This window comes from Benincasa hispida, chromosome 2 (genome assembly GCF_009727055.1).
Source record: "Benincasa hispida cultivar B227 chromosome 2, ASM972705v1, whole genome shotgun sequence".
NCBI lineage: Eukaryota > Viridiplantae > Streptophyta > Magnoliopsida > Cucurbitales > Cucurbitaceae > Benincasa > Benincasa hispida.
This window is the reverse complement of record NC_052350.1, coordinates 37,906,798-37,934,263: the sequence shown is the minus strand read 5'-3', so window position 1 is coordinate 37,934,263 and position 27,466 is coordinate 37,906,798. Positions and strand designations below refer to the sequence as shown.

General features: G+C 33.6%; 2 protein-coding genes across 7 annotated transcripts; both read left to right on the top strand.

The window, feature by feature from the left end:
• The first annotated feature begins 7,265 nt into the window (after positions 1-7,265).
• On the top strand, positions 7,266-11,638 carry LOC120071385 (serine/arginine-rich SC35-like splicing factor SCL30A). Of its 4 annotated transcripts, none has more exons than XM_039023640.1 (6): positions 7,266-7,425; positions 7,724-7,916; positions 9,084-9,161; positions 9,932-10,096; positions 10,896-11,075; positions 11,177-11,638. In XM_039023640.1, exons 2-6 carry the CDS (start codon positions 7,774-7,776, stop codon positions 11,463-11,465), a joined length of 855 nt encoding a protein of 284 aa, XP_038879568.1. In that variant the 5' UTR covers positions 7,266-7,425; positions 7,724-7,773; the 3' UTR covers positions 11,466-11,638. The 4 variants fall into 4 exon arrangements, with proteins under 4 accessions (XP_038879568.1, XP_038879567.1, XP_038879569.1 ...); XM_039023639.1 differs by having other exon boundaries at positions 10,884-11,075; XM_039023641.1 differs by lacking the exon at positions 7,266-7,425 and having other exon boundaries at positions 7,844-7,916; positions 9,084-9,749; positions 10,884-11,075.
• Positions 11,639-18,427: 6,789 nt separating this feature from the next.
• On the top strand, positions 18,428-24,786 carry LOC120071079 (glucan endo-1,3-beta-glucosidase 4-like). Of its 3 annotated transcripts, XM_039023111.1 has the most exons (6): positions 18,428-18,671; positions 18,944-19,022; positions 19,718-19,897; positions 20,198-21,442; positions 23,822-23,849; positions 24,291-24,786. In XM_039023111.1, the coding sequence occupies exons 3-6, from the start codon at positions 19,834-19,836 to the stop codon at positions 24,439-24,441; spliced, it is 1,488 nt and encodes a 495-aa protein (XP_038879039.1). In that variant the 5' UTR covers positions 18,428-18,671; positions 18,944-19,022; positions 19,718-19,833; the 3' UTR covers positions 24,442-24,786. The 3 variants fall into 3 exon arrangements, with proteins under 3 accessions (XP_038879039.1, XP_038879038.1, XP_038879040.1); XM_039023110.1 differs by lacking the exon at positions 18,428-18,671 and having other exon boundaries at positions 18,702-19,022; XM_039023112.1 differs by lacking the exons at positions 18,428-18,671; positions 18,944-19,022 and adding an exon at positions 19,120-19,261.
• The last annotated feature ends 2,680 nt before the right edge of the window (positions 24,787-27,466 follow it).

The following is a 27,466-nucleotide window of genomic DNA, read 5'->3' as shown; positions in this document are numbered from 1 at the left end:
CTGTAACTATTCAAGCGATAGAAGAGATTCGAGTCAATGGGTAGTTATTAGGAGGGTTTGAGCTCGAGATATGATTTCCTGATTTTGGAACTTCTAGCCTCAATCTATCGATTTCAATCAATTGCACATCATATTCATTGTATTCCCTAAATGAAACAACACCCTGGAATCTTTTTGCTCTGAATTTATTCTTGTGTGTGTGGTTGAGTTTTCATTAGTCATAGTTATAGATAAAATTCATCTTTTGGGTTACCTGAATAAAATTAACGAAGAATTGTAATAGCTAAGTTTAGGAAAATTTCACTCACACCGGTCCCTAAGGACGATACCCTATAAGTTAAAAAATTAGAATTATATTAAAACTATAAGTTAAAAATTAATATGAATAAGATTCATATTAAAACTATATATTATGATAGGGAAAAAAATAAGACTTAAATATAATATTAATTAAATATATGATATTTAATTAATTAAATTTAAATTTTGATATAATCTATATTAATAATAATAAATAAAAAAAAAAAATCCCCATATGGAGAGTTATTGAGAGTTAGTGGAAGAGGATAACTCCATCTCCCTTCTCTCAACGTGAAATGAAGAAAGAGATAAGAATTTTTTTTTTTTTTTTGCATCTTCTTCTTCCTCTCTAATCTTAACTCTCTCATTCTCTCAAGAAATAATCTCTTTTCCTCATACTTCCAAAAGGGCTCCCACAAGCCACGATTCTACCGGAGAACAGCAAAGATGAAGGAAATCGGACATGAGGATTTCCATGAGCAGCGGAAGGATCTTTCCAAATTTCAATCATATATGAACATACACAATTACAATCACAAAAGAAAACAATAGGCTATGCGCAAAACAGAAATTACAGCATGCTTTACTACATATCAAGGGATAGAATTAACATATCTTTGAAGACTCATCTTTAAGATCCCTCGATCACGAACACTCAAACAACACGAACTCTACACTGCACGATCACGACGAACTCAAACACCATGATCTCCAAGATCACGAACATCCCAAACACCACGAACCGCCTTCATAGAACCTTGATTGTGTCGAGTTGAGTAAAACACCACCAAAAAGGTTACCATGGTATTCTTAGTGTGAGAATACAGAGTGTGGGCTCTGTGTGGACTTGATTAGAGGATGAGACCAGAGGAAAACAATCGTGTAAACGGTTGAGCAAGTGGGAGATGATAAAGTCTATCGTATAGGTCAATGCCCAATCATTTATCAAAAACTATGCAATCGTCTAGCTAAAGTTATGCGATCGTTTAGCTAATCGTCCAGCTAAGTGTCTATCGTGTAGGAACATTCTACGCTCGTCTAGTCTCTCCAAGCTGTCATTTAGTAAATCTGATTTACTTGACAATCTGTTTCGTGAGAACTTTCCGAGATTGGAAATCTCAAATTGACATCTTCCAAATTTAGGAAAATATTTTTCCTTTTATCTCACGGATACCATTAACCTCTCACTCAATTAATTATTAGAGAAAAAGAGATAATTATCCAATAATTAATATTATTATAAATATATATGATAACTAACTTACTATACTATGTTTATAACCTATAGTTTTAATATTTCATCTTATGAAACATATAAACCATAACTCTTTTTCTATTTCATGGTACTTAATGTAAATCTCATTTACATTAATCCTCCACTTGATGTATCTCATACACCACGCCGATCATATCATATATAATCGAAATACCTTTTGTCAATTTGAACATTTCAAATCAATACTAAGAATTGATCCTCAACTTGAATCCATTGAGCTACTAAGGGGACCTTATGGATCTGTAGCTCGAAGCTCCAACCGTACGTAAAAACTAACTAAACTCTTTAGTCACAAGATCCACCATCTGTTAACTGCCAGGCACTCCACTAACGATCGACAGCTGAACTCTCCTTACCACATATATATTATGTGTCCATCTTATCTAATCAACAGTGCGATAACCCTTCACAGATCGTTCGTAAGTACAGCATGACCAATAATCGTTATGCCTCTGTAGTTACATCTATCTCCTTAAGTATCACTGGTCCCTCTAATGAACATAAGTCATAGTCCTACTATGACTGAGTCCTCTCTTCCAAAGAGAAGTTGTGGCCACTATGTTCAAGCCTCAGAATAAGTCCTTAAGGGAGCAATCTATCTACTTGCCCCTACTTCGGGGAGGGAGTGAATTCCATCTTGTGTAACTGAGTTCTTAGCTCCCAAATCAGACAAGTCCCCAAAAAGGTAGGCATATTGAGTTGGCAATCTGGCCACTCTCACCCATACTAATCAAAGGACCGACCTCAAAGGCAGGAGTTTTCAAAACACTCAAGATTGAGGTCATGTCACCTATAGTCGTTTAGGTGAGATATTAGTCTCCAATATCAACGGCGTTACATACAGAAAAGATCTCGTGGTCTGGTCTTATACAAACTATTTGTATAGGACACCCCCGCTCCCATGTCTCCACATGAATGGTCAAGATCTACCATCTGTAGTAGTTTATAACACTTGCAAACCCTACAAAGTGGGTCGTATCCGTAGTGTCATCAGGATCAAGTATCTCACCTTAATCCTTATACTACAAACCTATTTAGATTATTACTTAAGGCATGATCCACTTGTATATCTCATATACATGCTTAAGTTTACATAAGATAACCATGGAACTTTGTTTATTGGATATGAGTAAATGCCAGAATGAAATAGCACTTATTTTATAGAAACAATGTGTATAATTACAAACAACGAGACTCCGAGAGAATTAGGACACCAATCCCAACAAAAGATACATTAGTAGTGGTGTTCGGAACATCTTGACAGGAGAATCGCTTGAAGAATGGTCTTCAAAATTGAGTATTTCTACATTTTTTTAATCAAATTACAACATGCTTATTTGTTTTACATTCTTGTTTTCTTCAATAGATATTGAAGCACAAGCATTCACACACTTCCGGTATGAGTGAATTCCATCCTGTGTAGCTATGTTCCCAGTTCCTCACTTAGTTCTTTTCCCAAAAAGGTAGGCTTATTGAGTCGACAACACATGCCACTCTCACCCATACAAATCAAAGGACAAGTCTTCATAGGCAAGAGTCCATAACTCACTAAGGATTGAGATTGAGTTACATATAGTCATCCTATGAAATATTAATCTCTTAAAAAATGGTGTTACAAAGAGAGATCAATTATTTGACGGTCTAGTCTTATACAAACTCTATGTATAAGATACCCACACTGTATGTCTCTACTTAAACATATTGGATTAAATCATTTGCAATGATTACAAAGTGAGTCGTATTTATAGTGTTACCAGGATAAGGTATCTAACCTTTGTTGGGTTGTATGTCCTAAAAACTCGCAGTTTGTAAAGTTAAACAAAATCTATTATCAATAAAGATGTTATTCAACATTTCTTCAATAAAGTTGTTATTGAATCTATAAATTGTAAAGTCTCAATCTAATAAACTAAGATCAATGGCTATTATATGCATATTTAAACTTTATGTGGAGACATAAAAGTGGATTAAGTTCGAGTAAATAGTCAAAATGGTCTATAATATACGAATAAGGTTGGGTGCCTTATTTTGGTAACGCTATTGGATGCGGCCCACTCTATTGTTGTTACAAGTTGTTGTAAAGGTGCTACAAACAAAGTGATCCTGATTCGTTCATGTATTGACATGGGGAGTGGAGGCGTCTTATGTAATGAGTTTTCATAAGATCCGACCAAGAAATAAGTCACTCTTACTTTCTAACCCTGTCTACTATTTAAGATTGACTATTTCACTTAGATGACCTAGGTAACTCGATCTTAATCCTGAGCTAACTATAAACTCCTGTTCATTCAAAATTATCCTTAGATTTACATAGGTGAGGGTTTGCTCAACAGCGTCGACTCAATATACCTCCCATTTAGGGATAAGACTGGGTAGATAGCTAGGGACATAAGGTGCAATAAGGAATTCACGCCTACCCGTTTTAGAGATAGAAGAAATGTTGTTCTCTTAAGTTTTGAATCCAGGTCTTGAACAAGAGGCCACACCCTCTCATTGGCCCGAGAGGGATCTGGTTTGGTGATTGGATCACAAACCAATTGTTCATTAGAGGATAAGTAAAACTTAAGGAGCAAGACGTAATATCAGGGGTAAAACAATGTATTGACTCAGCCGTTATTACGAATAATTTGTGAAGGGTTGACTTACTAATTATGGTTAAATCAAGTGGACACAAATATATCTACAGTGAGGAGAGTGCAGTTATCGAGCTATAGTGGTATGACTTGATAGTTAATGAATATTGATTAATTTGGTCTAAAACACTATAGTGGTATGACTTGATAGTTATCCAATTAGATTTAAGATTAATTGGTTAAAACACTTTAGACCAAATTAATCAGTATTCGTTAACTATCAAGTCATACCACTATAGCTCGATAGCTACACTCTCCTCACTGTAGATATATTTGTGTCCACTTGATTTAACCATAATTAGTAAGTCGACCCTTCACAGATTATTCGTAATAATGACTGAGTCAATACATTGTTTTACCCCTGATATTACGTCTTGCTCCTTAAGTTCCACTGATCCTCTAATGAACAATTTGTTTGTGATCCAATCACCAAACCAATTGATTAAAATTTCTCTATATGACAAAATTTCTCTGCAATACCTTTAGTCAAATTTTAGTTAATTTTAGAATTGATTAAAATTTGAAATTGGAAAAATAAAAACTTGGTTTGAGTGGGTTCTTCCCACATTTATACCCAGTAGGAGGTGTTCCTCCCAAATTTACACACAAATCCCACTTATTCATCAAGTTGCTGCTAGCATTGAGCTGAGTTTGAGTGCTTGCATAAACTTTGTGCATAAAAGCTCTAAAATTAAAGATTGGAGGTGTGAATTTTTTAGTTCTTGAGAAGACTGTTGCAGAAATTCATCTCTACCAAAAACCTTTCACAAATTCACTCTAATTGGAGTTCCACCACTCAAATTCAAGGTTGAGAATAGTAGAGAAGATCTTTTGGTGGTTCATTGCTGAATTGGAGCGGGAATCACATGAAGAGCAGCTTGAAATTAGAAGAATTCATCAAAGGTATGTTGTTAAGAAACTCTCTTCTTAAATTTATGTTTAAGCATGCTTATAGAACTCAAATTAAATGTAATTAGAGTGCTTATTGATTCTATTTGTGTTCGTTGCATGTTTGTATATCCTAACAACCTTATCCATATACTTTTTACAAGGTAATATACTATAGACCATTTAGATTATCACTTGAACAAGATGCACCTATATGTCAACCACATAATATTCAAGTTAAATGAAATAATCTTGGATCTTAGTTTATTAGATTTACACAATTTTAAATGTTAAATAAAATAACTCCTTATTTTATTGAATAAATAAATTTTATTTATACATTGCAAAATACGAGATTTAGGACATAAATCCCAATAGTTACTAATTGATTCCATTCTTAAAATGATTAATTATGCAATGTTGTAAAAGGATTGTCCTAAACAACCTATAATTTACATACAAGCATGCTTTAATCTATGTCCTAATGAGATCAACACATATAGATGCATCTCTCTCTAGTATGCCCTAATGAGATTAATATATATAGATGCATCTCTCTCTGGCCAATAAAGAAAAGATGATGGGTGATCAAGTCTGAGCATAGAAGTTAAAATTGCATCAAGAACAATAAAAATCTAGCAAACAACCACAAAATACAAGGCTCACAACCAAGATAAAATGAGTTTCCATCCTACTATAAACTAGAAGAGAGCTTAACTATCCACTCATGTGTGCCAAGATCAATCCAAGAATTGATAAAATAGAATACAAATAGGAAAGCGTTAGGAATGAAAAATACAGAGAAAATAATGAACTGGAGGCTACAATCTTGAGGGTCCTTAACCTAAATCAGCAAAAATTTATATATATAATAGTCAGAGTGGCATAGTGCTGATACCTTTTGTCATAGCACCAAGCAATGTTGGTACGTGCAATCTTCTTCCGTCAACATTCGTAGAGTCGAGGCGCTCTATGGTAGCACCGAGGCGCTACACAATTAGGCAACTACTGGTTTTGGCGCCTCGATGAGTGCCGATTGGGCGCTTAAGCTCTTTGACAGGGGTATTCTTGTCATTTTTTCCTCCTTTCTTCACGGTTGATGTTCTAGAGCTCCATTTTGGTTCGTTCTAATTTTCTGCTCTAATATTCAATTCTATCCCTTAAGTGCTCACTACCTACAAAATTATAAAATAAACACGTAAAATCATACAACGAACTCGAATTAGGTGGAATAAGATAACACCTTTTGGTAGTTATCAATTCATCAAAACTAAACAATGGCATTAGTCAATAAAAGATAACATCAAAATCTGACTAGGTCACAATCACTTTTACCTTTCTCGCAATAATTTGAAGCATAAGCACAAATTACATGGAGACTACAAATCCCAAAGCTATCCATAAATAAACTGAGTTATAGCAATAGGTGAAAGGGAATAGCTCTCTATTTTCCAAAGAACCTAGATACGCCCCAAACCAATGGGTCTATAACTATTCACACACTGCTATGCAGCACTAAAGGGATGAAAAGCAATATCCCTTTGTAGAGCTATTCATCCCCCATATATTTCAAGAACACCAATTAGACATTGAGAATGCATTTAGAGCAAGAACTATCCTAAGACTATAATAACCATTTCTTGTTACAGTACATATTATTTCATATTTCTCAATTAGCTGCTGTCAATACTATTTTAAAACTTCTATTTGCTACCGTTTTTACTATTTTATATTTATCATTTTTTTTTATTCTTTGATACGGTATTTATTATCACTATTATAACTCAAATTAAAATAATCTACAACTGAAACACAAACTATTATAACTCAACTAAATAATCATTTAAATCACCAAATTTGTAAAACAAACCAAATAATTATATCCACGCTGATCTCTAATATCTAAGTCAAGAACAGACTCACTAGGATCTCAAAGAGGTAGGTTCACGAGTGAGAACTAGTGGTTACACTTTTTTAAAAAAAGTTAAAATGTTAATTATTTATATTAGTGATAATTCTGTTTCTTATTTTTTCCACACTTCATGGATTTTTTACGATTAAAATTTAATAGCATTAGAAAGAAGGTAAAAATTGAGATATACTTTCTATAATTTAGAGAGAGAGAAAATGATAACCCTCTCACTGAAACGACGTCGCTACTTTCCGCGCCTTTTTACTTTTTGTTGTATTATTTATGTACAGCGGAAATCTGATGCCCTAAACTTACAAATCTGAAGCACCGCCGTCTGTTTCTCCATTGAAGATTTCAATTTCATCTTCCAGCCCTAATTTCTTCTTCCTCTGCCGCCGATTCACTCTCTCTTCAAGGTTTCTCTCTCTAACTCTCTCTTCCAAGCACTCACATTCACATAATTACCGCGATTCTTCTATTGATCTATTCCCGCTTCGCCATTTTGAGCTAATTTCCCCAATTTTTTATCTGTGATTTCGTATGCCATAATGGGGTTCATGTTAACGTTTCTTGTTATGTGGTAGCCATGTACTTCGCTTTCTGTCATCGATATCAGTATAAAAGAAACGATTTTGGATCAATACAGCTGCCTTTAGAATTTCTCATTACATGTTAAAATACTCTTCAATGGTTCACTTTTCTTTACTTGCTCAGCTGCAGCGAGATTCTTGGATTGCGGGCCTTTGTCATTGGTTGCTGTAAAAATGAGGGGTAGGAGTTATACTCCATCGCCGCCAAGGGGTTATGGAAGAAGGGGTCGGAGCCCTAGCCCTAGGGGACGCTATGTGGGACGTGGAAGAGACCTTCCCACTAGCCTTCTAGTCCGTAATCTTAGCCATGACTGCAGGTTTGTTCTTGATGAGTTTGTTCTGTAGTTATGCTCATGTTTTTTATTTTTCCCTCAAAGTTCTTTCCGTTTAGTATGACCAATTTTGTTGCCCTAGAAAGTCTGTAGGAGGAAGAAGGGTTGCTTTATTTGATTTTGTTTTGATAGTAGACAGTCCTTTGTACAGCAAAGGTGTATAGATAGGGGAAATAATGCATCACATAATCTAAGGCAGTTAAAAATGGCCCTCTCTCAAAGCATTAGAATCTTACAATAATCATGAAATTTCCTATTCCGAGGGCTATGAAAGAAACAAAATGCAATGGACCAAAGAACTCTTGATAGTCCCTTTCATTGTCTTATAAGGCCTTCAATTTATTTATAGCCTACAGAGTATCTGAAGGCCGCTCCCTTCACATGGGGCAAGGCACTCACCCCTCAATAATGCTTTGTTGTGCACTTGTGCCATGTCTCGGGATTAATTGTACTTTATTCTCTCGTTTTCTCTCCTTTTGAAAGCTATTGTTATATCTTCCAGAATCTCGTGAAAAAGCTCCGATTTTTGTAAAAATTTTTGGTTCTTTTTTAAATGAAATTATTGTTCATAATTCTGTTCGATTTTTACATGAAAAATTCTGTTCTGAACTTTTGCGAACTTCGTTTTTCTTAACCTCATGTTTAAGCCTTGGAGAGTGGTTGCAATGCAATTAAGGATGTCCCACTTTGAAAACGCTGTTTAACCTGAGTACATAGCGTGCAATCCACCACATTAGCCAGGCTTTGATTTTTTTCTAAGACAGAAGCTGAGTTATTTTAATTCAGTGGATTTTCTTTCATTTTTCTTCTCCCTTTTGGTGCATCAGTGATTCAGTTCTGACCTGCGTCCAGGAAATGAGAGAAGACCTTTGGTATCCGAATATAGGAATTTAATCTTGCATGATCCTGTTCTGATTTGCAAGTTGCTTTAGTTTCTGTGTAGTTTGCGACTTGGAATAGATCTCTATACTACTGTTCGTGTTCTGGTACTAATTTTTTTAACTGCTTACTGTTTTCTTAAAACACATTTACTGCATACTGCTATTCTTCCTGCTGATCAAGTATATTCAACGTGCTGTTTAATATTCAATTTATAGTAAGAATATGATGAAACCTGGTCTGTCACTAATTTGGATTTATTCTTTGACACAGGCCTGAGGATCTTCGTAGACCATTTGGACAGTTTGGTGCTATCAAGGACATATACCTACCAAAGGATTATTATACTGGGTGAGCACGTCTGAGCTGTATGTAGGACTTGCAGATTCTTTGGTACTGGTGTTAATTTTTGAATTAGCAAAAATACAATATTATGATTTGTGCATACGGTTTTTGAGTAATTCTGTAAATTTTATACCACAGTTTTAGTCTCTGATAAATGTTTGATATAATATATTTTCTTTGTTGCTTTCTCATATTGGTTTAGAATTAGTGGTATTAGAACGCATATTTTCAATATTTTCCCTGCTTCTTTTGAACAAAATGTTTTTAGCACAATCCTTGGTAAAAGTCATTGCTGAAGTTTCTGAAGTAGATCCTTCTTAGTGCTCGGTCTTTCAAATTATGCATCTGATTATAGGGGCATTTCTTTCTGTTTCTTCTATTTTTTTCCCCTTATCACATATTAGGTCTGTTTTTTTGGATGTTTGAAGATTTAACAGTGAAACTAATGTTTTGAAGAAGACATCAAGTAATTAGAGTTCTATTGAAGATGATGTTAATGGTAGTGAAGATTGGAAGGAAGTTGGATTTGAATACATAGAAGATGTTCCCAAGTCTTGAAGAATTTCAAGTCATCTTAAATCTGACACATGCAAGGTCAGCAGCCTAGTGCTTGCTTTATTATCACACAGACCTTCCATATTGCAAGGGATATGGTGGACAGTTTTATTAGAGAAGGTTTATGGCAGGCCAAGTACCTGACCTGATTCTGTGGCTTTACATTAACTTTTGTTTTGTAACTTTTCCCCTTTTGTTTCTTTTGTGCAACAATTTTGCAGAGAACCACGTGGTTTTGGTTTTGTTCAATATGTAGATCCTGCAGATGCTGCTGATGCTAAACACCAGATGGATGGTTGTGTTCTTCTTGGTCGGGAGTTGACTGTGGTATTTGCTGAGGAAAATAGGAAGAAGCCATCTGATATGAGGGCAAGGGAAAGAGGAAGGTATGAAGCTTCCTTGTATCATATTTTGGGATACTTTATAGACATAAACAGTGTTTTAAAAAGCCCTCTCGGGTGCGCGCCTAGGCCCAAGGCGCAGGTTTGGCACCTTGCCTTGGAAAAGCGAGGCTCATAAAATAAGGTACGCCTTAGGCGTGTGCCTTTTGTGAAGCCCCAAGGATCAAAGCCTTGCGCCTTGGGGCTTTTCAATTATTTTTAAAAAATAGTAATAATTAGGGATTTTCCTTCTTTATTAACTAAAAGGATCAAGTTTACCAAACCTAAATGCAAAATTTCTTGTATTTTGGGTCCCTTTTTTCCATATTTCCAATTCAATTATACTCTCTTTTTTTAATGTAATATTTTTATATATAGTGCACCTCACAAAAAAAAAGTCCGTGTTTTTTTCGTGTGCCTTGTGCTTAGGCTCCAGAGGGCCATTGCGCCTTAAAGCACCTTGGGCATTTAAAAACACTGGACATGAATGTTTGTAAATTAAGTGTCAAATTATTGCTGCATTTGCTTATGCATATGTTTTCTAACACTTCTCATGGGAGTTTGGGATAGCGTTTGAAAGAAGTTCTAACGTTCATCACGTGCTTGGAAAAGCACTTTAAGTATTATTTTTATACTGGTTGGAATCTTTGGAATCACTTTTAACTATCGAACTGAATACTATGAATGATTTGGAAAGTGCTTTTATAGACTGTGAAAGCACTCATCCTACTAATTGGGTACAGTTCACACTGAAGTTCAGTATTGCATCTGTTAAACAAAATTAATATTTCAGTCATACAAACAGCGGACGATTGCATGATCGAAGAAGATCTCCTCCACGGTATTCTCGTTCACCTCGATATTCACGTTCCCCAGCTCAACGTCATGCGAGGTATTCTCGTTCACCACCTCCACGCCATGCAAGGACTAGGTCCCGTAGTTATGATTATGCATCTCCCCCACCAAAACAAAAGGCTTATTCAAGGTATTTTAAAAATCTACTGCTATTTGATATCAAGTTCTTATTATGTATAACATCTTCGTGAACCGTTTTTTGAGCCTCAATTTTTCTACATGTCAATTCAGATCAGTGTCCCCTCGTGACAGACCGGATAGTCGAGAGAGGTCTTTCCCACGACAGCAGAGCCGTGGTAGACCCTCTCGATCTCCACGTCTCGATGGTTCAAGAAGTAGGAGTCAAAGTCCAGCACGGGCTGGAAGTCGAAGTCCAAGCCCTGTGAGAGGCCGAAGCCTGAGTAGGAGCAGGAGTCGGAGCAAAAGTGTCAGCCGGAGCAGGAGCCGAAGTCCACGACTAAGTCCAAGACATGAAGAATACAGAAGTGAACCGAATGGAGATAGGAGCCCAAGTCAATAGGCAAACAGTTTGAAACTTGGGAAGAACAACTACAATGTACTATTATTGCGAATGTTTGGTTTGATGTTTCTGTTATGGACATCATTTCGTTAGTATTGACTATTGTTGGGTAGCGTTTGTTGTTAGGATTTTATGCGTTATCAAATTGATTATTGCGTACTTTGTTTGCTTTCTTTCGTGGTGTGATGACACTTTACAGTATATTTCGAGCACTTATATGATATAGCTTTCGTTTGAAAATATCACATTACGTCACATATAATTATTATGTCACAAATTAGGGTGTGGGATCTAAACTTTCAACCTCTAAATTAAAGAGAAGTGTACTTTCTGAACTTTTCAGGTTTTTTTGTTTAAAATATTGCAAGTTTGAAAACTTTTTATTGTACAAGTTTTCAACTTATTGACTTTGGAGGTGTATTGAGAAACTACGAGCCTGTATGATAACTTTCTGGTTTTTGGGTTCTTGTTTCTTGTTTCTTATTTTTTAGGGGTAATTGGATAAATGGTAAAAAAATAAAATGACATTTTAGAAAGATGATCAAAGTGATTTTAAGATGCAACAAATGACAAAATTATCTCTACTGACAAATTCCTATAATATGGTATATTGAAACAATTTTAACAACCAAAAATAAGATCTAGTAAACTAAACCACCCAAAATCTCCTAAATTTGATTTTTTTTAGAGAAAATATACTTATCGTGATGCAAATGAAAAAAAATAAAATTGTTAATATCAAACCTATTTCTTAAAAAAGAATATATAAAATGATATCATTAAATAAATCTATCTTAGAGTTTAAAATCTAAGAATTATAATTAAAAAGTGAAACTAGAAAAGTTGTACGTGATGTACTGATTTTCACCAACAACATTAACAAGAATCATAAAGTATATTTAATTATAAGCACTAAATGAGCAAATATCTTATATTCAAAATAGCTAAAATGAAGTAAACCTCATATTAAGCTCGGTAAATACCTTCTACTTATAAATAGTTAAAATCTTTGTCATTTGTTGTCACACATACTAATAGCAACTTCAATCTTCATTAGTATGAGTAATACAAATACCTTGTATTAGATGGAATCTTTGTCATATTTTGTCACACGCTTATACTAAAAATAACTTAAGTCTCATATAAATACCTTGTAATAGCTAAACTCCACTGAGTCATACAAATGAAAGTTATGTACTAAAAAATTTTCAACTAAACCGCACACTCCCTATACTGAAATCTAAAATCTTCCGTGGGAATAGAATATTCAATAAACTTATTGGTCGAAATCTAAACTTCTTTGTGAACCACAATCTTGACCAATGGGTAGACCATGAAAAAAAAAATTGCATACCTACAGGACGTGGACTCCGACTGCTATCTCCTCCTCCTACAAGGCAGTCAAGGCTTTCGGTGATAAGGTCGATAAATTGGTGTCCACATTGTTGTTGTGGTTCTAGTGAGGTGTGGATGTTTCATGAGCCATGTTTTGATATTGTTGTAGTTGAGTATGTGAACTTGGTCATTGTTGTGAGAAAGATGAAGTCGATATTGACGGGAGATTGAAAATTTTTCCCAGGCGCCCGAGATGGAAACATAAAAAAAAACGTAATCTAGAGATTCGTGTTTACCAAAAAGATCTATATATATGTGTGTATTATGTTTGTTGGAGACATAGAGACAAAAGATAAGTTATACCTTAAAAATCTTTTAATTAATTAAAAAAATATATAATCTTAAGTTTTCAAATATAAATCTAGTAAAAAATATATATATAAAAATCAAATCTCCATCAAATTTATTTGCAAAAATCATTTCAAGCTACCTAAAAATGTGTGTAATCACTTTGTATATGCATTGGTTACACACATTTTTAGGGGTAAATAGAGAAGAATATGATGAGTGGTGGATCCTTCCTTAAATATCAATGATTGAATTTGGTCATATTTTAAAATCACATCTATAATGTGACCATCTATTACAGTTTCTCGAACAAAAACATGAATATTTTTTTTAACTATTTTTGTTTCTCGTTACTTGAAAAAGGAAAAGCAGAAATAGAAATTTATTTGATAATATTTTTTGTTTCTAGTTTTTTCATAACATTTTTTTTATTTTGTAGTTTAAATATAATTTAATTATGTAAAATAAAAAAAATATATAATATGCATTAAAATATAAAAAAATAATTATAAAATATTCACGTTATTAAATACACATAAGTTCCGAAGCAAAATTAATAATTATAATAAAATTATCCCTATCATTTATATGTTGTTAAATTTTGATTTGAAATATTATTTTCACTCAATTCATTTGTCTTAAATGATGTTGACTTCAACTCAATTATATTATTAATGTCGTGGTTGTAAAATATTAAAGTGAACCTAAATGAATGTCTTATTAAACAAAATTTATATAATATAAAATTCTAATTGAATTTAAGTGTACTAAAAATAATAAATTTAAATTTAAAATAATGTATTAACATACATGCTGCAAAATCTAAAATTCAAAATTCAAACAATATTTAAATATACGTATTGAAAAATTAAAAATTGAAAATGAAAATAATATATAAATCTAAATATTAAAAGGATTTGAAATTCAAAATTAAAATAAACATAAATATGAAAAACAAAAATAGAAATATCAAAGAAACATAGCCAAATTATAACAGAAAAGAAAGAAATATTAAAAATAAAAAATAAAAAATCGTGCTAATTAGAAATCAAACCCAAGGGCCAAGACCATGTCAACTAGCTAACAATTGTTTTGAGACGTTAGAAATGAAATTAAAGAAAATGGAGCGAAAGACAAAAACTACTTCCCCCAAATTTGACCATGTTTTTTTGAAATGTTTCTCAAATTTTAGAAATAAAAGATGGATAGAATTATCAAACAAGTCAATTTTTAAAAAATGAGAAACAGAAATAAGAAACAATAAATGGGAACGTTATCAAACGGACTCTAAAAAATAGTTTTAACATACTTTATTTATTTATTTATTTTTATTTTTAAAATTTTAAATTGACATTTATTTTGGGAGTTACTTTTCTGGAGAAGGTTGCATCTTTTGATGCGATGTTCTTTTATTGAAGTTATTTTTGGAGAAGCTAAGATGTCTTTTTAGAATTTTCAGCTTGTTGGAGTAAGTTTTTGGATTTAAAATGTTGGGGCAAATTACATTTTATACTCGCAATTTTTTTTTTTTTTTGGATTATATCAATTAAAATTCGACATTAATTTTTGTGTCAATTTAAATCCCAAAATTTATCAAGTGTATCAACTTATACCATTCTTTAGATTTTGTTCAACCAATATCTTAGAGAATTTGTAATTTTAATCAATTAAATTTCTAAATTTTCACACGTCAATCAATTTAGACTATGCATAGGCTTGAAACATGAAGAAGAGCCAAACAAGTGGAAATTAGTATAAACTTGAGAGGAAACAACATTGCAGAGGTGTGAATCCAGGACATCTTGAACATGAGTGAAGAGCAAAATAAATGTAAATAATATTAATTGGGGAGGAATTAACAACCCAAGGACTTGAGTACACAAGACTTCCCTAGACCACCTGCTATTGAGTATTCGAATAGTTTAATATTAATATTTAGTGATAGATTAGGGTTTAGGTAGGTTTGGGCTTGGGCTTGTAGTAAGTATTGAGTATTTGAATAATTTAGTATTAGTATTTAGTTGGGCTTGGCTAAAAAAAAAAAAAACTAGTATATTATATTATATATATAAACATAAAAAATTATTTGGGGTTGGGACGGGGATACCGTCTTCGGACCGGGACTCGAATATGGTCCCTTTTTTGCCAACCCTATCTGATACCATGTTAAATCATGATCCAAAAACTTAAACCAATGAGTGAAGGTCAATTTAATATAATATATCTAACTTCTCCTCACTTGTGGGCTTTAAATATGAAGAAGAGCCAAACAAGTGTAAATTAATATAAACTAGGGAGGAAACAATATTGCATAAGTTTGAACCTAGGATATCCTAAACCAACAGGCTATGTTACTATCTTAAATCATCAATTGATCTAAAAGCATAAGCTAATGGGTGAAGATAAATTTAATTATCATGATATTAGAGCAGGTGGTCCATGAGGTCTTGTGTTCAAGCCCTTAAAATGTTATTTCCCCCCAATTAATATTGATTTCCACTTATTTGACATACTTCATATTGTTTACAAGTGAGGAAGAGTGTTAGATTTTATATTCAAAATTTCCTTCATCCCTTAACCTAAGCTTTTGGGTCAATTGATAATTTAAGATGGTATCAGAGTAGGTTGGTTCAGGATGTTATGTGTTGTTCAAACCCTTGCAATATTGTTTCTTGTGATTTAAGATGGTATCAAGCATAGTGGTCACTCAAACCCATGCATGATTGTCTTATCCTCAATTAATATTCATATTACTTGTTGGGCATTCTCCATATTGGGTTAATTGGCGATTTAAGACCTTTAAAAATCATCCATGATTAATTCTTAAATATGGGTAGACTTTTGTAAATGTTGATTTTACGAAATGGAAGATTAAAGTAAATGCATGAATGATTTTCAAAGGAAATTTTGTCTAAAAACCATTTATAAAAATAGGAAGAGAGAGTATACTATATTAGACTACAATATTTTTGTCTAAGATACAACCATTAAATGTAATTTGGGTTAATTGGTGATTTAAGACCTTTAAAAATCATCCAGAAATTTTGTTGACAGATGACTTTATATAATTTAATAATTAAATGTAATAAGTGAAATTTTAATCTAAATTTATAAGGAGCTGAAAGATAAATTTACTACTGAATTAAATAGTAATTTTGATACTATACTAATCTTATATATATATTAAATAAAAAACATAAAGTTGAGAGAGTTCAAACAACCTATCCATACTAAATCCGGATGTGAACCCTAAAGTTTGTGTATTAATTGACATTGAGGTCTACATTTAAATGAAAATTTTAGAATGTCGGCCTTTTTTTAACCAATCATAGTACTCTAAATTAATGCATAATGATTCCACTCCAGGAAGGATTATATATATTTTTATTTACCTCCCCCTAAAAAAAGAGAGAAATAATAATAAATAAGTAATTTTCACAGAAGGGCATAATTGCTTACAGCTAAGCAAGTGGACCACGTCAACCTTTTCCCATGTGTGAAGTGGGGTCCACCTTTTCGTCCATGAATATTTCTTGGATTCTATTTTTAGGCCCTCCTTCACGAGCCATTATTATTTTTTAAATAATTATATAATAACTAGCAATGGAATTTCTTACATAAATATTGTCCATATATTGCATTTTTTTTTAAAATTTCTTTTATTATATTTAGTTAAATTAACGCTATTTAAGAAAAAAAAATTTATTGAATTCTTATTATCACAACCCCCAAAAAAATTTATATGTTTCTTAAAAGAAAATTATAAATGAATTATACTAAATGTTTGTAACTTTAATATATGAAATCATATCACTAAAATATATTCAATTTAGTTTCATTAAACTAATTTGTATATAATTAAATAGTCAAGATAATAAACTTTTTAGTACAATAATTATGATTCGAAAAATCGAATCTTTATCTTTAAGAGAGAAGTACATTTCAGTGATAGTTGAGTTAAATTTTCTTTAACAATAAAATATCGATCACTATTCTAAAAATCGATAGTTTGATTTTCTCCAAATATATTAAGATTTAGTTTTTAGAATTATCAATTTTATTTTTTCTAGGATAAAATAGTAAAACCTCCCTCAGTATAAATAGAATCAAAATTTTTTCCAATTGTTTGATTGCATTTTTTTTTTAAAATATAACAAGAGTAAGTATAAGGATTTAAGTTTCAAATTTTAAGAAAGGTCTTTTTCTCATATTTCAATATTAAATAGAATTACGTTAATCATATTTATGTCTTTCTTTTATGTACAATAAGTATGGATGGAAATTGAACTTCTAACTTCTTGGATCGTAGTGTATGTTAAAACCACTAAGTCAAACTCACTTTGTCCATACTCATATTTTTTAGTATAACTGGGAAAAGAGAAGAAAATAAATTAAGTTGACATACCTTTATAACCAAACTTCATTCCAACCTTTTTTGCGCATATGAACAACCAACTCATTTACCATAGTATTTCATTTGAGAGGAAAATTATATTTTTGGTCTAGTTTTCATTTGGTTCTTTGGTTTCAAAATGGTACACTTTTAGTCAAGTTTCAAGTTTGATTTCAATTTAGTTATTAGGTTTCAAAATGTTATAATTTTATCATTAAAATTTAAATTTTGTTTCAATTTGATCAATCAATTTTAAGATTTACAATTTAAACTCAATTTTCATTAAACTTTATGTTCTTAGTAATAACTTCCATTAATTAATTAAAAAAATTAAAGAAATTATAATTAATCAAGTTTTATTATTCTTTCGCTATTAAAATTAACTTTAAAATTTTACTTCATAATTATTTAAATTAATTAATAGATATTAATGTCAAAACCATAAATATTTGTTTAGAAGTGTAAAATATGAAATCTAGATATCAAACGGGATAAAACTCAAATTCCAAATATAAAATTACAATATTTTAAAAATTAGAGACGAAACTGAAATCAAATTCAAAACTACGTGGTAACATTTTGAAATAAAATCAAAACTAGAGATCAAAGGGGATTTTCTACAAAATTGTATAAACAAAACCATGTCATATGGTTCAAATCCTCACGTCCAAGTAATTAAGAATCATTTGGAAGAATTCATAGAACAGGGAGAAAGGGGAGGATAAGGGAAATTTCCATCAAATTTGTAGATCAAAATTCAAACCAGAAAAGTCCCCTTGGTCGGTCACTAATGGCTCTGTTCTTCTCAGCAATCAGCTTCAATTGAATAATATTAGCATACTCCCTCACGGCGCTTCGACTCCATTATTTCTTTTTCCCAATCGAATCTCCCCAAAATGACTTTTGGCTTAAAATTAAAGAAAAACGAACAATTTCCAGTCCCCACTCGCCCATTCTTGACTCTTCTCTTGCTCAAATTTATTATCTTTTCCCCTGTTCAAACCCAATAAAACCCCATCAAACCAAAATGAACGGCGATGATCATCACCCCTTCTGCACGAGAATCCATGCTCCCTTTGCTGCCTCAAAAAGAGAAAAGAAAAAGGCAAACAATAAAGTTTCAAATTTGGGTATGACATTTCTTTGCATTTCTTGTTAGTTTTTACATCTTCACTCTACATTCTTTTCAATATCACAAGCTTACCTCTGTTTAGTACAAAATATATACGTTGGGAAATGTTGGGGTTGCTTTGTTTTGAGATTAATTTTTAATTTCTAACTATTGAGGAGTTTGGTTTTTTGCTCTTTCTGTCTTTTACTTGAGTTTTCTGAGGCTTTTTTTTACTGCCCCCCTTCTGTCTCTTCTTCCTCTCTCAACTTCCATTAATCTTTGTGCGTTTAGGGTTTTGGTTCTGTTCTGTTCTGAAGCTGACTGAAGATTGTTGGAATTGCATTGGTTCCTGACAGATTCTTTAGATCAGGTACTTGCCCACTTCTTGTTTTTAGTTTTCCCATCTGGGTTCTTTGTTGTTTCATAGTTTATGGCTTAATTTTTGGTGTTCAAGACTTCTCTAGTTTGGCTTTCCAGTAGTTTCATAGTTTCAGAAGTAGAATGAGAAAGGGGTTTCTGTTTGTGATATTCTGTTGAAGCTAAGCTACAGTTAGTTTGAAATTTTCCAATATTTCTCTTAGATGGGGATTGAAAGATAGTGTCTCATTTGTAAGCTAAGCTACACTGTGTTTGTGTGTGTGTTTGTCAATGTTTGTTCTACATGTTTATGATGACACTCTATTGCATTTATCTCCTGTCTGAGGATCTGCAGAGAGAGCTGTGTTTGTAATGTTTTGGGTGTGGATTTTCTTTTTCCTTCCCTCAAACTCTCTCAACATTTCAAAACCAGAGATGGGTGCATTTCCATTTCCATTTCTTTTGAAGTTTAACACAAAAATGGATTAAATGTTTGCTAATTACAAGTTGGAGGTGCGGGAAGTTGGAAGCATTTTGTCATCTTGCAATGATATCCTTCCTTCTGTCTTTAATTGAATTATGTTTTCTAACTCCACTGTCACATTGCATTTTTCTCTTCATGCATTCAATTACTTTTACATGTTTCTGTTCAATTGTTCTGTTGTGGGTTCTTATTTATCTTTTCCTTTTCACATGACTTGATTGCAGATTGTTTGTGATTGCTTGTTCGAGTTTTGGGAGTTCGATTCTCGCGACGTAGAGGAAATAGCCTGAAGCTAAAATCTTACCAAGCTGAAAAGTTGAAGTTTTGGTTGATTGGAAAAATGCGTGAAAGGGGTCATGGAATTGTGATCTTACTTCTATTTGGGATGTGTGTCAATGCATTAGGTATCCTAGTTATCTAACTTTAGTTCTTTAACATCCTTCATAGTTTTTGTTCTAAAATTGCATTGCTTTGAATATTCTGTAAACGGCCACGAACATTGTTTCCATGATCTCAATTGGTGGTTGTCAATATAAGCGGCAGAAGTAAGGGCGATTTCATAAATGTTAATCACACGGCCTCTTCGTTCCTTTTGTGAAACCAACCTCCATTAGTTTCTTCGATGTTTTTCCTGATGAAGAATGAATTGTTTAAATATAGGCAACTATCTATTTGTTACTGAGTTGTGTTCTTGACATTAATAGGTGCATTTGTGGGGGTTAACCTCGGGACCGATGTCTCTAATCTTCCATCAGCTTCGGATATAGTTGCAATTCTTAAATCCCATCAAATTACTCATCTCCGCCTTTACAATGCTGATTCTCAAATGCTAAAGGCCCTAGCAAACAGTAGCATCGAAGTAATTGTTGGCGTGACTAATGAGGAAGTTCTCAGGATCGGTGAATCTCCAGCAGCTGCTGCAGCCTGGGTTAATAAAAATGTTGCAGCTTACTTGCCAGGAACAAATATTACAGCCATTGCTGTTGGCAGTGAGGTTCTAACAACAATTCCTCATGTTGGTCCAGTTTTAGTTCCAGCCATGTATTCATTACACAAAGCCTTGGTTGCTGCTAATCTAAACTATCTGATCAAAGTTTCCACTCCCCAATCAATGGACATAATACCTCGGCCTTTCCCCCCGTCCACCGCTTCCTTTGAGGCTTCATGGAACTCTACGATCTATCAGCTCCTCCAGTTTTTAAAGAACACAAAGTCCTACTACATGTTGAATGCCTATCCTTATTATGGATACAATAGCGGGAATGGAAGTTTTCCACTCGATTATGCACTTTTCCGATCACTTCCAGCAATTAAGCAAATTGTTGACCCAAACACTCTTTTCCATTACAATAGTATGTTTGATGCTATGGTTGATGCAACCTACTACTCAATTGATGCTTTCAATTTTTCTGGGATTCCCGTTGTAGTTACTGAGACTGGCTGGCCATCGTTCGGTGGAGCAAATGAACCTGATGCTACAATTCAAAATGCTGGCACCTATATTAGCAATCTGATCAGGAGAGTTTCCAATGATTCAGGTCCACCTAGTCAGCCAACTATACCAATCAACACATACCTTTATGAGTTGTTTAATGAAGATAAGAAACCAGGCCCGATCTCGGAAAAAAACTGGGGCATACTTTTCCCCAATGGATCTGCTGTTTATCCTTTGGGTTTAATGTCTGGCCGTGCAACAGCGAATTCTTCTACAGTTTATTGTGTGGCGAAAGATGGGGCAGATGAAGATAAGTTGCAAGACGGCCTGAATTGGGCTTGTGGACAAGGAGGGGCTAACTGTGCTGCAATTCAGCAAGGGAGGCCATGCTTTCTCCCTAATAACATTACTAACCATGCTTCTTATGCATATAATGATTACTATCAGAAAATGCGTGGTGCTGGTGGAACATGTGACTTCGATGGCACTGCTATGCTTACAACGGTCGATCCTAGTAAGTTGTTTTAACAGTTTTTTTCCTTGTTCCTCAGATTTAGTACGCAGATGCAGTTGTCCTACTTTATAAAATATTGACGAGTTTTTGAAGTCAAATATCTACTGAACAAAAATGTATTTTAAATTTAGAACTCTACCTGTTAATTGTTTAAATATTCTGCAAAAGAATGCTCATGCAGATTCCTATTACTAACCCACTTTTGATTTAACATTAAGGAAAGAGAACTTAGATTCATTTCTGTGGTAAAGATATAAGACAGTTTTCCTTGATGAAGCAAAAACTTAGGGGATCAAATTATTTGTTGGTACTTACTTGGTCTTTACTAATTACTTCACAAATCTTTGTTTAGTTATAGCCTTACTTTTTTTTTCCCATTCTTTTTTGGAAATGGAAACGAAACTTTTTATTGAAGAAATGAAAACAAACTAATGCTCAAAGTACAAGGAAACAATAACAAGTACATATGCAAATATAAATCAAATACTAAAACATCCTCCTAAATATATAGACTAAGTTTGAAAGACAAATACATTCCAATTTAAGCATATATCTCGAATAGGAAATTTAGCAAAAGACATGGAAAGAGAGCATTAGGAAGAAGCATTAATCCTAGCTATTTGAAAATAATCTATCCAATGCCTATTGATTTATCTTGGAAGACTCTGATTTCTTTCAAACCAGATTTCAGCAAGGATTGCTTCGACCACGTTAGACCATAACAACTGAGACCTTGGCTTTAAAGGACCAACCAACATCTACATAACATTTTTCTTGAATTCCTCACAAAACATCCACTGAATATTAAAAATGGAGAACAGCAGTCCCCAACAGCAACTTGAAAATCTGCAGTCGAAGAATAAATGCTGAAGATCTTTCCCATTAGATATGAAGAGGGCAAATAGAAGGCAATAAACTGTGAGATGGAAGCATTCTTTGAAGAGTGGATGAGCAATTCAAATTTCCAAATATCATTATCCAAATGAGGATATTAACTCGCCGAGGGCTCTTAGATTTCCACAGGGCTTTAAAAGCCACCTTTTCCAAAGGAATAGAAACCACCAAATGCTTGGAAAGAGATTTTACTGTAGAATGTTCCAAAGACTCCAAAGACCAAATACGATGATCAGGTTGATCAACCACCCTTCTTTCAGCTAACAAACTCAGCATAAGCTGAAAATTAATAATCTCTTCTTCTTTAGTTTTAACTTTGAAAAGAGAGACCAAGATAAAGTATCTCCATCCCATTGATATGAAATCGAACCATCAGGTTGCAATGTAATTCTAAATAAATCTGGGAACCTTACTTTTAAAAGCATTTCATCAATCCAAGTACCACTCCAAAATGCGATTCTGGTATCACAACCAAGCTTAAAAACAGCCAATAACTCCATTTGCAACCAGGATTTGGAGATGCTAATCCAAGGGATTCAGAGACTAAGGCCAAATTTTTCTGATGTGTGCCAATTAAACAGTCCCTTCGTGTGAATACTTTGAACCACCTTACACCACCATGAATTTTCTTCATTGTAATAGCCTTACTTTCCCTTGTATAAGTTGGGTGTCTTCATCCGTAACTTGCGCTCGGCTGAGTTTTCTCCTCCCCTCTTCTAAACTTTATTGCATCAATGAAATTATTTCCAACTCAATATCATTAAATTCTTTAAACATATTTTATGGTATCTATCCAATCAAATCCAGACTTCAAAAAGAGCTTTTTACCACATTTGACTGGTATAAATTTAACTTTGAGCCCATGCCACAAGAAGTTCCGCTTTGATCTCGTTAATGTTCTTAGAAAAACATCAGTGATCCTTGATGGAACCAACCATTAAGGGAGAATGTGCTTGATTCCAAGATGCTTATATTATAAAGATCTATTATTCCATTGAGCACACATCACTTGGATTTTAGTTTCTCTGTTACATTACTGTAGTTCTCTGAAACTGTGGGAGTACCGCAATGTTTTCTGTAGAGCATTTTAGACATAAGCTAAGCTCTATTCTGTTTCTCCTTATTCCTTTTTTAGTTTGTGTTTGTCCTATTCTTTTGGTATTAAGAATCTGATATCTTCGCTCAATTTGATTTGTACAACCCATATCCACGGATACATCGCTCGAATATATCGTACATAAGTTTCGTCTACCCTTCTGTTCTGTTATTTGAAGAGAAGTGTCTGACACTTGTTGTGTACGAGTTTGATTCTCCCATACATGATATAAGTGGCAGTTTTTCCCTATATTCTTAATATCTTTTGTAATGCCTGTTTGAATGATTCCATCTGTTTTCGACTATTTGGGTTTGTATGGGATTCAACTTTAACGAAAACTTTTATCCTTTAATCCAATTTCTCTCATTTTCTTCTCTCATATTTTGCAGGTCATGGGTCTTGCATATTCACAGGAAGGTAAGTGGAATGATTGCACCAAAAGCAATCCTAATATCTTGTGAAATCATTCTGTTTACGTATAACTAAATTACTAAAAAGAAGATACCTTCAAACTTTGCCCATTCACATATGTTTCAAGACTAGCTTGGGAGTAGAAATTTGTCAAAATGTTGGACGAAAATTTGGATGTAGAATGGGCAATGACCCAGAAAGGAAACTAATACCCCAACATTGTCGCGTGGTTCCAAGTCATTGCCACACCTGATACACATCTCAATTTTCATCCAAAATTTTAATGGATTTCTACTCTAATGGTAATTTTCATAACCTTTACATAAAGTCAGGTAATATTGCGACTTTTTGAAAGAATGAAACAAAGGGAAAATTTCAGGGGTTTCTTCTTTATTTATTTCTATATCAATAATTGAGTTGTAAACTGATTAAAATATCGAAAAACAGTTCCAATTCAAGTGGTGGTGGATTTTCTCCTCCAACAGCATCAGGGCCTTCAGGTCTGCTTCCTGGTGCAAGTTCAAAGCTGCAGGTCTCTTCATTTCAGCTCTTGATTTTGGTTATCTTTTCTTGGGCTTTGATGTTTATTTTGACATGAAAAGATTGTTCTTGAAGTTCAATAGCCACAATACCATTCTTCAGATTGCTAATTTATTGAGCACAAATGAAGAGGAGAGCATCATCTCTTCAACAACACCTGGTTTAAATTGTTCATCACATGTTCACTCCCTTTTTTTTTCTTTTAATTCACTTTTAGGTGCTCTGTTTAGTATTGTTCATTGTAATTTGTAATTTTCTCTTCTGAGGTGGTAGTAACTGGGTTTAGTTTATGATTAATTTATATTATTTTTGGAATTAATATTTTCCATTTTTGGTTCTGGAGGGAAAGCCTATGGAAAAACCAATCATGATCTTTATTTATCATCTATAATTTTGGTAGTGATGTGTCATATTTGTTAAGACTTAAAGTTTAGATTACCTTTATGTTTATTGAAATGATTAAAATTTCTTTATTTTTGGCCTAGTGGTTGGTTGTGTTACCTATCTTCTCATGGCCCAACATGAACTCTTCTAAAGGTCATGGGTTACATGTTCAAGCTCCATGATATTTAATTTATCTATTTTTTTTTATTATTATGTGAGCAGTGAAATTGAACTTATCACGAGGTCGATAGTATATATTTGTTGCCAATCGGGCTATGCATATGTTGGTTAATTTATCATTGATTTCTCATGTATTATCTTAATGTATCTGCTCTATTGAATAAGCCAAAATTTGAACTTCTTAAAAGAATTTCCAATCTAAGTGACCCATTAAATTGGATTTTATGAGCTACTAACAAAGGTCCTACTCACTTTTTGATTAAGAGTTCTAATGATTCAAAACTAATTAACCAATCTTCATTTAGTAACTCAAGATTGATGCCCTAATAATAAGTTGCACAATTCTATTACTAACGATCATCAAGTTATACGATATGTCAAGTAGAAGAGAATGTAGCTCAAAAAACAATTTGAACGTAATAAATAAAGTTTGTTACAAAATCTTAGTTTAGGTTCTGTTTGGTAACCATTTGATTTTTGGTTTTAGATTTTGAAAATTAAGTTTATAAACACTCATTCCTTGTTTAAGTCTCTTGTTTTGTTATCTACTTTAGACCAATGTTTTTAGAAATCAAATCAAAATTTGAAATCTAAATAAATAGGTTTTGAAAATTTGTTTTTGTTTCCGAAATTTAGCTCAGAATTCGACTCTAACACTTAAAAAGATGCAAACCATGGTAAGAAAGGAGACGAAGTAGGCTTAGTCTAAAAAAAATTAAATAGTTACCAAACGAGACTTTTAAAGAATCGAATCATAATTCAACATAGTAAAACATAGCTTTTTAATTAAATCAACAAATCTTTATGCTCAAGCGTTCCAATGATACAAAAATAATTAATTAAACTTTTTATTTAACAAATCTTTACTTAGTATCTCAAGTGTGTCCTCAAAACAAGAGGTTGCACTATTATGTTTTAACCTCTATGAAAAACGATCATCAAGTTGACAATAATGTGTCAAGTTGAAGAGAATTAAATTTGTTGGAGGAGAAATTTCGGATCAGATCATCACGCCATTTATTAAATTAACAACAAAATGCCAAAATCATCAAATTTGGGACCATAAGAGTCGACATGTGTCCCAAATTGAAATTGAAGACGAATCTGATGATGTTACGTGTTTTCTCACGAACATTGGGCTGAGTAAAATTAATTTTACCCAATTCGACGTTATAATTTAGGCGTTGATCTAGTTACGCCCAAATGTGGGCTTAATTTGGACCTAAAATGTCAAAATAGGTCCAAATCCAATTAATAGGGCCCAAAGGTCAGGCTCAAGTCTAATTAATAGGGTCAAAGGTCAGACCCAAGTCCAATTGATAGAACCTAAGGGTCAGGCCCGAGTTCAATTAATTGGGCCTAAAGACCAGGCCCAAGCCCATGAGGCCCCGCCCTATAAATAAAAAGAGCTCTTCTTATTCCAATGAGTCAGCAATTCTACATTCAGAGAGCCCAAAGAGAATTCATCAGCAAGCAAAAGACTCCCAAGACTCTTAAAGCTGCACTCCTAGAAGACAGAAGACCCTTGAAGATACAAAGACTCTTCCAAGACTTCTACTTTAAGAACGTTCGGTGCTTTTCTTTTTCAAGTCAAGCACATTCATCTAACTGAGAGAGAATCAGAGGATCAAATATTAGAGATCGAACCACATCGCATCAAATCAACTTCAACATCAATACCAACTCAAGTTCAACTTCACGAAACATGTTTCTCTGGAAATCTCGTGTGAACAAATTGGCACGTCCAGTGGGACATCTCTACCTCTCATCTCTCTCTCAGCATCCAAAAAAGGCAAATGGCACCTAAGAAGATGGTATCCAAGGTTCCTCCACAAATGGCTCGTACATGAGACCTATCACCTGCAGTCGCTCAAGAGAAGTCATGCAGGAGCAAGAGCAGAGCTCCCTCATTGCCCACAACATCTTGAGGCAAATGATGGAATCCCCACAAAGCGGGGTGGTCATTAAGGAAAACCCCTTATTTGACAACTCTACTTCCGCCTCCAGCAAGTCGAAAAAGGATTCGCAGCCAGATGTGATTTCTATCATGATGGCAGATGTAATGGCTGAAGTAGCCATGGCAGCAAATAGAAAGGAAGATCAAACTTTCTGATGAAAGCCGTCGAGGAGCGAGACCATGAGATCGTTGTCCTGAGAGAACATATGCAGCCTCTGTTGGAGTTAATGCCCTAAAGTCTCGTGTTCTGTAGTTTGTAAACAGTTTGTACGAACACTTGTGTTGTTAATATATGATATTTACTCCACATCTTGTATTTTCCTCAGTTACTTGTTTTATTTGCTTTACCACAAACCAATAAACATAAAATCCCTGGTTATCTGTATGTGACTCAAGCATGTATGTGGTGACATACAAGTGGATCATGTCTTGAGTGATAACCAAAATGGTCTATAGTATATGGATATAGGAGGGAAACCTTATCCTGATAATGCTACGGATGTGACCCGTTTTGTGGAATGGTCACAAGTGTGGTGACTTGTCATAGATGGTCTGATCCTGA

What these genes read in the sequence shown, in the direction of transcription:
- LOC120071385 (XM_039023639.1), top strand. Translation starts at nt 7,774, where the DNA reads ATGAGGGGTAGGAGTTATACTCCATCGCCGCCAAGGGGTTATGGAAGA. An exon ending in AATCTTAGCCATGACTGCAG is followed by an intron (nt 7,917 to 9,083) that starts GTTTGTTCTTGA and finishes TCTTTGACACAG; the next exon opens with GCCTGAGGATCTTCGTAGAC. An exon ending in CCAAAGGATTATTATACTGG is followed by an intron (nt 9,162 to 9,931) that starts GTGAGCACGTCT and finishes ACAATTTTGCAG; the next exon opens with AGAACCACGTGGTTTTGGTT.
- LOC120071079 (XM_039023111.1), top strand. Translation starts at nt 19,834, where the DNA reads ATGCGTGAAAGGGGTCATGGAATTGTGATCTTACTTCTATTTGGGATG. An exon ending in GCTTACAACGGTCGATCCTA is followed by an intron (nt 21,443 to 23,821) that starts GTAAGTTGTTTT and finishes CATATTTTGCAG; the next exon opens with GTCATGGGTCTTGCATATTC. An exon ending in TCTTGCATATTCACAGGAAG is followed by an intron (nt 23,850 to 24,290) that starts GTAAGTGGAATG and finishes ATCGAAAAACAG; the next exon opens with TTCCAATTCAAGTGGTGGTG.